This window comes from Zonotrichia leucophrys, chromosome 2 (assembly GCF_028769735.1).
Source record: "Zonotrichia leucophrys gambelii isolate GWCS_2022_RI chromosome 2, RI_Zleu_2.0, whole genome shotgun sequence".
Classification (NCBI taxonomy): Eukaryota; Metazoa; Chordata; class Aves; order Passeriformes; family Passerellidae; genus Zonotrichia; species Zonotrichia leucophrys.
The window spans coordinates 132,892,773-132,904,733 of NC_088171.1; the positions used below are offsets into that span (position 1 = coordinate 132,892,773).

Genomic DNA, 11,961 nt, shown 5'->3' on the forward strand with positions numbered 1-11,961 from the left:
CAGGTTTTTGTTTTCTTTTATTTCTACAGGAAGTTGCCCTTGTCCTTGCAGCTATACTGGTATTTTTGTTGGCTTTCTATGCTTTTTTTTATCTTAATGTTTCCAATGAAGTGGACCTTGATCTGGATCCAGATGAAAACTAGCAGATGCAATGAATCTATCATCAAGATTTCTTCAGCTTCAACAAGACTACATAGGAACACACAGTCCCTTCACTGTAAGACAGTAAATGATGCCATTTCTTCAGTCCAAATTCATAAGAAAGTTTTGCACTACGTCAGTCACATTCCAGGTCTCCAACATAAGAACACTTATGCCTGGCCAAGTGTGTTTGTCTAACATCAAAGCCAGGAGCAACAGTACAATACATGAAGTTTATTGTTTACATTATGTTTTTCTCAGGCAGAAAACTTTGATGTCAAAAGACAGGTGCTACTATTATCATGGGTATTGATGCTGACTTCACAGGAGTGTCTGCCTTGACCGAATTTAGGAATCAGAGCTTCCTAATAAACAAATTAGTTTTCTGTTCCTTTCTGAAAAGAAAGCAGAAATACCAAATAAAAAGTCTTTTCTTCATTTGTGTTTATAATATATCAAAACACCCTCATCCTTTCTCTCCCTTTTAATCTTTCTTGTGCATGTGTGCGCATGCATGAAGATGGAAGAAATTGTAGGAAAAGAATATCTTCTTACAAGCAGTCTGTCACCTTCTATATGGACTTAATTTTCTGTCATTCCAGATTCTGTGTGCCCATATATCTGCAGTAATCTTTTTCATTCTTTTGCCAACTGTTCAGCACACATGTGTTCTGTTAGAAATGGCACCTGGATGACAGAAGCTCTAACATTCACATATGCTTCTGAAACACAGTTCTTTGCCTCCTGTGCTGTCTGAACTAGTGTAAATAGAAAGTTTAGTTGATGTTGGTTTTAATTAGTGTATTGGTCTACTATTAATATAAAGTCAAAATTGTGTTTTAATTATGCTCTTCCTGATGGTTTTGGTATCAACTTGCTCTACCTATTAGGGGCATGTTGTATAAAAACATTCTTTTCCAGCTATACAATCATTTTAATCATCTAACTAATGTGAGAACTGTAAGTAATAAGAAAACATTTTTTCTCCTGGCATACTAATAACTCGTAAATCTTGGCTCCATTACATCCTTCAGTTCTTGCAAAGTACCTTTCAAATTAGACACTGTAGATAGCATTTTTTTCCTTTTCATAGCCAAAAGCCACTTGAAGAATTTGGTGTGTCAGAGCAGCTGCAGGGAGCTTTAAAATTCTGGCTTTATCCTGTTCTGCTTTGAGTTTGGCATATAACTGAGCTTGTGGATGTAAAGACTCAGTTTTGATCCTCTTAAAAGTGTGGTCAGTCTTTCTCTGACTGAGATTCAGTTCCGGTTCCGTTTGATATCAAGAATGTGTAAAGCCACTGGTGCTGAATGTCAGAAGGAAATTTAGACAGGCTGACTTTCAGAAAAGTTTTCATAATTCTGAGGCTTGGTTTTGCTTTGACATAAATTTGAGAGCTGAATGTTAGATTTAATTGCAACTGAGGTATTTACTGTCTTGTTCCTGAGATGCCTGGCTAAGATTTCTTATAGTGATTTTGAAGACAAAGGGATACAAATAACAGCAAATATTATAATGGAAAATATATTTCTTTTAAATTGACACAGTCCCATTATCACCACTTAAGAAACTTGGATCTATACAGTTAATTTTTAAACCATATAGTAACTATGACCATATACATTATGAGTCCCCAAGGATCCACTTCATGTGTCATAGTGTTCATTCACTTTATGCCATGCAAAACGACTCTAGAAATTCAGAGTACAACAGTCTTCCGAAGAATATATGAAAGAGAAAATTATATATGCAAATATATCTCATTTTCTACGTATGACTCTTACAGACATAAAATCCTAACATTTCTGTATGTATATGACTTACAGTCCGCTACTAATCACATACTTGACCAAACACCTTGCAACATGTTGAATTTATGGTGAAGCGTTATCTGACACATGGCCCAACTTCCAGTGGAGGGAAAAGCATATCACAAGCTGTTTCCTTGCATGTGACATCCTTTCACTCCACCAGCACCCAACCACATGTCACAGAAGCTGCAGACCTCTCCTGTTACTCCTCTCCTGTTACTTTACACTAGCAGTTTTCATGTTCTATAACATGCTGGAAGGATTGCTTCCTTAATGTCAGCACATAGCTCTCTGGGTCATGTATGATCTGAGAAAGATAGGTAGTTACTTCCTTCATGCATGTCATCCTTCTCACTGATCTGCTCTCTCTTGCTCACTCTCTCTCTCACAACCTGCTCTCTCAATTGGTTGTGTTTAAAAGCAAGCAATTATTTACTTACTGCCAAATTTGTGACCATGAAGTTCCTAGAACAGGAATATTCCATTTCCTAAAACTGTGAATCAGACCAAATCTGAAGTGCTTGTATATGTGATTCTGTCAGCTTCACTGATGTGTGGCTTATGAGTCCTTATTGCCCACAGTTTGCTGTTTGTCTATTTGCTTTGTTTGGATTAGGTCTTTTTATTTGCATGAAAGATCATAGAATCATGAAATCATTGAATGGTTTGGGTTAGAAGGGATGCAAAAAGATCATCTATTTTCAATACCTCTGCCATGGACAGAGACACCTTCCATTAGAGCACATTGCTCAAAGCCCCGTCCTGGTGTCAAACACCTCCAGGAATGGGGCATCCACAGCTTCCCTGAGCAACCTGTTCCAGTGCCTCACCACCCTCAGAATAAATAATTTTTTCTTATTATCTAATCTAAACTTACTTCCTTTTAGTATGAATCAACTCTCTCTTGTGCTGTCACTACATGCTTTTGTAAAAAGTCCATCTTTTTTGTAGGTAGAGTTTCTGTTCAGTGTATGTAGAAATATGTGGTAAATATTGAAGCAAATACACATCTCTTAACTGTACAATAATTCCTAGTGGGACATTTGGCTTATTTTGCCCTTAATTATATCTGAGATTGAAATATGCCTTTTGGATTTTGGACCATCTGTCGTTGTATGAGTTGCTTGGTGTCTATTTTATTAATAAATGATTTTTTTCTATTTGGTTCTCTTATTAATGTTGACCACATTGAACTATGTATACATTTGAAAGGACATTAAAGCAATCTAAACAGCACAATGTTCAAAAGTAAGCACTGATGTCAGTTTTAGAATATCTGGATTACTTTAGCCAGGTTCTAGCCGCTAAACTCATATAAAACTAAATGTGGCCTATGAATGCATAAAAGACAATGAAGAGAACTTCCTTTGACATCCTACCCAATACTAATAGATCAAATCTCTTTCTGGAGTTGATCCATGCAGCTCTATCACTTCAGTTGTACAAGACTTTTTTATTATAAAATTAGTATTTTTATATGCTTGTTTCAAAGAAGGATTGCTGATCAAATCATTTACACAGCACACCTGGCTTAATGAGTTTTTTCAAAAATATTCACCTGAAGGAAAAGGTAGACATCAGTATTAATGGAGTACATCCTGTTGTAAATTGAATTTCTTTCTAGCAGAGGTTGTGGAGGAGATGCCTATACTGAGTCCTTGTGCTGTGGGTGGGAGCAGATATCCTGTCTGGAATAATCTCTGCCTAGGAAGGCATAACAGTCTTCCAGAAGTGATTTTGTTCTGTAAATCTTCCTATGTGGTTTTCCTTTTCTCTTTGATTCTTCAAAAGCAGAACCAGCATGTAGACCATCTCAGGACAGAAGCCTCAGTCTAGTATTTCTACTAGTGCTTCTAGTGAACATTGCCAAGGAAAGGCTCTAGCTCTATTAGCTAGAGTCCATAAACATATTTTACTGGAAGCTTAGGAGGCATGTTAAGCATTTCCCTAATAGACCCTAGAGAAACATTTAAACTTTTCTCGAAGAATGCTGTAGTTAATGTTCTCTGTTGCATATCATATAGACATCATGTGATTCAGAATCAGCTCCTTTCATGCATCAGACCAGCTGTAGCAGGACATGTAGACTGGGAGATTGTGCTGCAACACATAACTGCAAGTAGCTACAACAAGAGCAAATTCATCTGTTTACTTAGGTATCCTCTAGAGCAGCTGACCTAAAAGTTTTGTTTGAAAACACAGGTTTTAAACAATTCTACTAAAGGAAAGCACAGTGAAAGCCCTACAAAACGGTTCATGCCTCTTCCATGAAGCTTGCTACCATGGAAATGGCTCATCTGCTGACTTAGGGCCAAGTTTTGTATGCTGCCATTTTCAGAAGGAAGATGCTGCTAGAAGTTCCCAGCAGAGTGATGATTGATAAGGGATTGTCATCCCTATAAGGCACAACTGAGCCACTTGTGAAGGTCAAATGCATTCAGGACAATCCTCTGTAGAGAACTGTACTTGAAAAGCAGAGTAGGCGAGTTAGAGTGCCAACAAAAGAGATACTACAGATCTTGATTGCATTTCAAGTTCTACTTACAGTAGCATAGTAATTAGTGGTGCTTATGACTAAGAAAATAACAGTATGGCACATCAATAAGACAGCAGAAATGCGATGTTGGAACTGCATCCTAAAAGATTTTACAGTGGATTATGCCTGCACTTTGGGAAGTGAAGCCATGAGATGAATAAATTGGCAAAGATTATCTGTGATCTTATGCTTACAATATTTTTTCCTGAAAGAGCCAGTGGAGATATTTTGCAGTACTTTTTTCCATCATCCTCTTACTTTGCGGTAATGCATTTTTGTAGATGAATTTCTTTATACACATTTCCAAAAGTGATTTTTTTTTTTTGCAATTCATCAATTCATTTAATTGACAGAATCCTCTACTCATCCTTTTATCTCCCCTTAATCACAATCAAATTAGTGGGGAGACAGCCAAAATGTTAGGTACCAGTGTCTCTCAAGCAGATGTCACACCACTATTTTTTAGCTCGTTTAAATGAATAAACATGTTAAACTGTGAAGTATTACATTTTAGATTTTTTCATTAAAAAAATGGGACAATCTGTTTACTGTCCTTAATTGAGACAACAATCCTTGTGGTTGCCAGTTTTGGCAGTTGTAATGATGAACTATAAATATTGGGACAGACTGACTGATGATTGTGGAGGATAGTTCAAGTACAATACTCATTCTGCATGAATACTTTTTTCAGTGCTACATTTTTTCTAGCTTCTGTGATTGTTGTACTGGTTTTGCATGTTAAAAACAAATAAATACCTGACTAGTCAATCAATGGGCTTGATTCTGTTGTCTTATTCTCCATAGCTACATACAGCATAGAAAAGCTGTCCACCCTGGACCACAGTTCATGCCTTGCCCAAACTCGTCCTAAAAAGTGTATGTCCACATCAGTTACAAATAAGAGCTACAAAGGGCTTTGCTGGACCATGGAAAAACTGAGCAGCATAAAGATCTTTAGTACTCTTTTTGCCATTTCACAAAGATACTGTAGAAATATAAAATAGTGCAGCCACGGGAGGTGAGTATGGAGCTTGGTGACAAAAAGATGTCATAGTTCTATTGCACGTCCTCCAGAAACAAGACTAGACGAAAATCAAAGCAAAATGGCCAGTTCTTCCAGGAGCCAACCACCTCACAACTCAAGTTGCTCAAGAAGAGCTAAGTCAGAGCTACCACAACTTCCTGTTTTTCATAGGATGATAAAAGGTCTACAAGGAGATAAAAGTGTCTGGAGCAAAGCAGCTTCTTCTTGGACCAATGGGTCATTTATTTAAGTAAGAAAGAAACAGGATTTGGGGATTTACACAAAGCATAGGTCAGAGTAGTTGCTGCTGCCTTCATGTGTATAAAAGTCGTGTTATGCTAAGACAGTAGCTTTGTGTGTCTGTTACAGAGTTAAATGTGAATGTTCTGATACTGGCAATGTCCACATTTTTCTAGAGACACCTTCTCCTGTGACTATTAGCAGAGAGGGAGGATGTGGAGGGAAATGGCAGGGGAGGCCTTTTGCTGATTCTGCACTCCTAAAGCATCTCTCCTGCTCAGTGGGTAGCTGCTGGTGTTTAGAATAGGACTGCAGTCCTGGGTTGCTTTGGACAGACTACAAAAAGAATAGAACAGAGCTTAATCTACAGGGTGAATCTCCTACAATTACTGATGCCTGATTTGTTACCACAAGTAAATTCACTTTTATTTATTAGGTTCTCAGGAAGGTGCCAGATAAATTGTCATTGGTTGTTCTTTTGAAACTGTTCTGCATAGTTGTTTTGCTTACTGTCTGTGGGACTCGTTTCCAGTCAAAGAATGCCACACTGATGCCTACTGCCCTTTGGTAGTATGAGCCCTTATCCTTTTGCAAGGAGGGGCTAGGGAGTGACCTGCCATCTCCCCTGCTCTCCCCTGGCTGGAGCTGAAGAGGCCTCAAGTCACTATTGCTGTGTAATGTAGTAAAACTTTTTCTGTTTTGGTGAGGACAGCAAATTGTGAATTGAGGGCAGCTTTATTTAGTCTTTCCTGCCTGAGGAACTTTTAGAGCCACAAGCATGGTGAAACTCAGGTTTTTCCCTGCTTCCCTTTTGATGACTTCCTTCAAGATGAGCTAAGGTGCTATGCTTGTCTACTTAAGGCAGGGCTATTTTAACAACATTATCATGGGTTTTTGCTGCCCTAAAGAGCTCATGACAGCGGGTGACCATGTTCATGTTTATGTGTTCATTAATCATAGCCTTTCTTGAACTGCTCTTCTCAGACAGTACTTTGCCTTTGTTCCACTCAATCTCTGCTTCTCCAGTAATAACAGGATGCACTAAACAGAAAAGAGAGTAGAGTGCTTTTTAAGATCATTACCAAAGCCACAAATTAATTTAAAGTTAGTCAATATATGTGGAGGCATTCTCCCAGTACACTGTATAGATGTTTATTTTGAAGAGCAGCCTGTTCTTGTGAATTATATTTGACAGTCCTTGCACTTATGCATGGAGGTTTTTGAGTTCACATTAAAATACGTTGCAAACATGACTCTGTTATTCATGAGAATACATCTGAATTTTTTATTTTCTCATTAACTGCTTCTCATAAATCAGCTGTCTTTAATTAATAGAAGAGTGGCCTTTATTTTTCAGTGATACAGTTTGGTCAAATACAGCTTCTTATCTGAAATGTTACAGAGTGGTAATTACATCCCTTTGGTTGAGGGCTACCTCAAAATAAGAATTATTTGTAATATGTATGACTTTTTCTGGAGACTGTGATGATGAAATTTGGTAAATTCTCCACAGAAATATCAGATGTATGACTCCAATAAAAGTAATGGTTTTGAAATTTTTCCCTCAGTGGGTTTTACCTTCTGTCCTAGGAAATTTTCAAATTGATATCAGGATGGAGTGGGAAATGCCTGAAGGCCAAATGAAAGGACTAAAATAAATGCTCAAGAGACTGTTGCCATGCATTATTCAACCTCTCATGTACACACGGCTGTGACTGGGCTTATGTCAGTGTTACGGGGTGATGGAGAGGGAGCCCATCTGAGACAGCCCCCACTTGGCTTGTGAATGTAGCATCCTCAAAGCCACAGTGGCAAGCATTTCTTCTACACTATATTAGGCTCCTGTACACAGAAGAGATATCTTTTACTAAATTAATTCCTATCTACAGAAAAAGATAGATTCTGTTTTACACCTCTTTACAGATAGAAAAAAAAAAATGTTCCCCACGAGCAAGGACATTTAGAAATAAGAATCATTCCTGCAGCACAGGAGTTGTGCATAGGCATCAAACATGTTCAATTTAAAACAGAATACAAATATAGAAAGGAAGATTTCATTGATCCACCATTCCTTACAGTACAGATCTCTAGAATAATTTCCACAAAGCTATTATTCTCCCTATTCCACCACTGGTTTAAGGATTGTCATTGCCAACTCAGAATGAAAAATGATCTTGTATTTCCCAAAACTTAAACAAGAAAATTAATCTATCTTTGTTAAACATTGAGTTATTCAATTGCTTTGAAAGGGTCTACCAGGGAGTATTTACAATAATGTATAACTCAAAGTGATGTAGAATAACAGGGAAAAAATATAACTGGATTTCAACCAAACAGCTACAGAGCTGGCGTGGGGACCTTCACCACTTCCTTGTTGCTTCCTTGCAAAGCCTTGAGGAACAGATTGGTCACATCCACTCATTGACATTTATCTTAGTTTCTGAGGTTTCCTATCATTTGTGAAAAATTAAAACTCCTTGGTCATTGGTCTGGAGAAGACTAGATTTGATCTGTGCACCTAGATCAAGCTTTCTAGCTTGCTCAGATCAAGGTTCTTCATCAGGTTCCTTCCAGAGAGCCTAAGCAGTTTGAAAAGGGTCTGAGTAGTCTTCCATCAGGTGAGCAATGAGGTAACACAGGATGAACACACTGAAAAACTGACACAGCCTCCCTTAGAGAGAGAAATATTTGCTGGCAGTGGGGTACACGATGTGTCAAGTTCTGTATCAAGGGAGGAGTGAGCCTGGGCAGACAGATCTCGAGATGTCCAGCAGGGACTAGATGCAGATGTTCTGCCAGATGCTGCTGCTTATGGACTCCCTCCTCCAATGTCAGAAACCCAAGAAAACTTATGAGAGGACCCCAATGCAGTCTTTTGATAAGTAAGATCATAAGAAGTGTATCTCATGCTGAGAAGGAGGAAAGTTGATCAGTTCATTAAAAATTCAGGATTACAGGAACTGCAGGTGCTATGATAAACCATTCTTAGCCTAACAGCAAAGATTCTTTTGTAAAGCTTCACAGAAGTCTATGCACATTACAGATAACTAAACAATTTGATTCTTGAAGTCAGGAAATTGATGCAGCTGGATATGAGAGAAAAAAACACACACCACAAAAAAACCCAAAAACCCAAAAAACCAACAACAACAACAAAAACCACCAAACAACCAAACCCCAAAAATATTTCAATAAGAAATATGCTAATTTTCTTCCAGAGGAACTACAGGGGCCCTAGCTCTGATGGAGTCTGAGGAAAGAGTCATGTATGCTCCTGATGTCTCCTTTCATCATGTAGTAGTCATAGGGTAACACATCTTTCCACCCAGCCAACAGGAATACTTTAATTGAGTAAAACAGGATTACAAAACACCAGGCTACCTCACTGCCCTGGTTTAGAGACCTGCAGAAATAAAGCTCTCAGTTAAATAAATTATACCTTATATAGATACCCCACTATTACATCCCTCACAGCCAAATATCAAATCAGATCCACCAGCAACATATTCATGCTCTGTCAAGTTCTTCTGTGTCTCAGAAGTCTTGAGGAATACAGAGACTGTGAGAGATTTTGTAATATGTTGGTCCTCTCACAAGGTGTTTCTTGACCTCAGCATGGGCTGAGAGATGAAGTTGGCAGGCTAATGAGGAGGAAAAAGAGGATAGTCTGTAAAAACCTCTACTTTATGCTAGTCTTAATTATTTGAAGGCAGATATCACAGCTGTCCTTGGAGGCAGAACTGGAATAAAGTATTTTAGGAAAGACACTGTTGTTCCTCTATGAAAAGTCCAGTGGAAAAAGCTTTGGGCCATCTATGTCCCAGTGGAGGAATAATCAGTGATGTGGCTGAATAGATGGTATTGAAATGAAAGCAACAAGCAAGCAGAGCATGCTCTTCTTCCCGAGCCTCAAATCCACAGCAGTGCCATGGCCTGGAGGAGCAGCACTTCCTCTCCATCTGAATCCCAAGCTTTTGGCCAGTTCACTCTGCTTGGGAGCTTGGGAAAAACAAACCTTGTGTGACCTCCAGCAGCAATTATGCAGGAGGTCTCTGCAAGAATGAAAATTTGCTCACAGGGAAGAAAATAGCCTGGAAAACTGTGTAATACTCCCACCCACTGACACTCCCTACTTGTGAACTGTATCACTGCTTTTCAACCCTCTGAAAAACAAAGTTGATTTGACTAATACTGCTATGTTCATAATGACTTGTTTTTTGCCTATACAGCAGCTGCATTAAAGTGGGAAAAAAGCCCACGCAGACAGTGGCTTGATTCACTGTGGCTGGCACAGAGATGGGTGCAGTGCCTCTGGCAGGGCAGCTTGTTTTGGGGAAGGCAGAAGTGTGTTCAAGGTTATGCCATCATGACACACTTCTCCCAATGGTATTGCCTGCTCTGGGAGTTCAGAGTCCCTGCAGGGCCAGTGCAGCAGATGTGTTCCCTGCTGCTGCATCAGCCTTCCAGGCACTTTTAGTATTGGCAGGGCTGGTCTCTGCAGTGGACCTGAGCAAGCAATACCCTGGAGACAAAACCAAGTCAGGAATGCTCATGGCAGGGTGAGCAGAAGCCACAGGGGACACAGAACCTAGATTTGCTGAATTGTCAAGAGGCTGGTGTCTAAATCCAATCCAATCTGGTCAGAAATGAAGAGAATTTAGAGGTTGGTTTGGTTAAAGGCTGATTCTTAGCTGATCCTGAGTGTGCAGTGAACAACTGGGCACACCAGAAGTCTCTGTAGAGCGGAAGGCAGTCTGGAGTTGCAGATGTGTGAATATGCCACCAAAGGGCCACCATCCCCCAGGATGTCTGCTCCCAGTCCACAGTGAACTACAGGTGAACCACGGGCGACTTTTGCAACAACCTGTCTGACCCACTTCATGCCATGGCAATATTAAATTTACTTGTCGGTGTGCTTGGGTGTGTGGTCTCTGAAGGGCTGCTCTCAGGCCAGCCTACGTTTGTTGCCTGTATGAGGGATGAATACTCATGTTATGCATGTTCTGAGTAGGACTCTGGGCACATAGGGTGATTTGGGCTGTAAGAAACCTTAAAGATCATCTAGATCACATCCCCCTGACCTAAGCAGGGTCACCTTCCACTAGACCAGGTTGCTCAGAGCCCCATCCAACCTGGCCTAGAACACCTCCAGAGATGGGACATCCACACCTTCTCTGGGAAACCTGTTCCAATGTCTCAGAGTGCCACCCTCACAGTAAAGAATTTTTTTTCTAATATCAAAACCTATCCATTTCCAATTTAATGTCATTACATCTTATCCTATCTCTAATGGTATAAAAGTTGTAAATTTTCTCTGGCATAATTATAACCTTGTTGTTTATGACTTGTGATTTGTTTTTTTCCAGTATTTTTCACACCACTGTATCCAACCACCACTGAGATTTTAGCAGAGCTCTAGTAGACTCTGTCATATTCTTTCTCCCACATGTATGTGTGTTTTCTTGGGCTGCATTAAATAAGATGCTTTGCACTTACTATATTTTGCAACAAGCCAGTATAATGGAGTTGCAACTTCTGAATAGTGCTGAATTGCAAAATACAGAGAAATGAGTAAACCTAGTCATTTCCTAGTAGTCCATTATTTGCAAAAAAAATGAATTTAATAATATACATTATTCAGTCACTGATTAAAATACTTATTTCTAATTATTAAAACATTAATAATTTAAATACTTTAAATATCTTTAATTAAATCCACTGTGCTGAATAATACCAAATTCATTAAGATGAAAGTGATAGGTTGGGATGAAAGGAGTCATCTTAAAAAGCAGTTCACTTCATTCAGTGCATGATGCCAACAGGCTTCCTCCTGAAACCTCCTCAGGATATGTTTGACAGACAGGAAAGTTACAGTGCTGGTATGTCACAGCCAGGTTTTTTCCTTCCTCCAGTATAGTGTAGGGATCACTGCACAGCTTAAGATTTTGCCATTAGGTTGAAGTAAAACTCAAAAACATAATAATTACTAAACACCTTGTAGGACTTTTCTCTGAAGCAAAGGGATTTTAGCTGTTGTTTTCCTACAAACCTGAACTCAAATACTTTCCCTTTCATTGTTACATAATAGTACTTATTCCTTCTCCTGATCTGTCATAGAGGATTGACCTTACCCATATTTGAGCAGATGTTGTGATTCACTCCAGAGGTGGCTGCATTTCAGTAACTGAGTAAAGTGGTCCCACTGCATC

At 39.1% G+C, this 11,961-nt stretch overlaps 1 protein-coding gene across 4 annotated transcripts in view; it reads left to right on the plus strand.

Annotated features, from left to right (window-relative positions):
* The window catches only part of TRIQK (triple QxxK/R motif containing), a 58,468-nt gene extending 55,356 nt beyond the window's left edge, over window positions 1-3,112 (plus strand). For all 4 annotated transcript variants that reach the window (XM_064706519.1, XM_064706517.1, XM_064706516.1 and 1 more), the window contains one exon: window positions 30-3,112. In XM_064706519.1, coding sequence (XP_064562589.1) covers window positions 30-143 — 114 coding nt within the window. In that variant the 3' untranslated portion in view covers window positions 144-3,112. The remainder of the gene's footprint in view (window positions 1-29) is intronic.
* The last annotated feature ends 8,849 nt before the right edge of the window (window positions 3,113-11,961 follow it).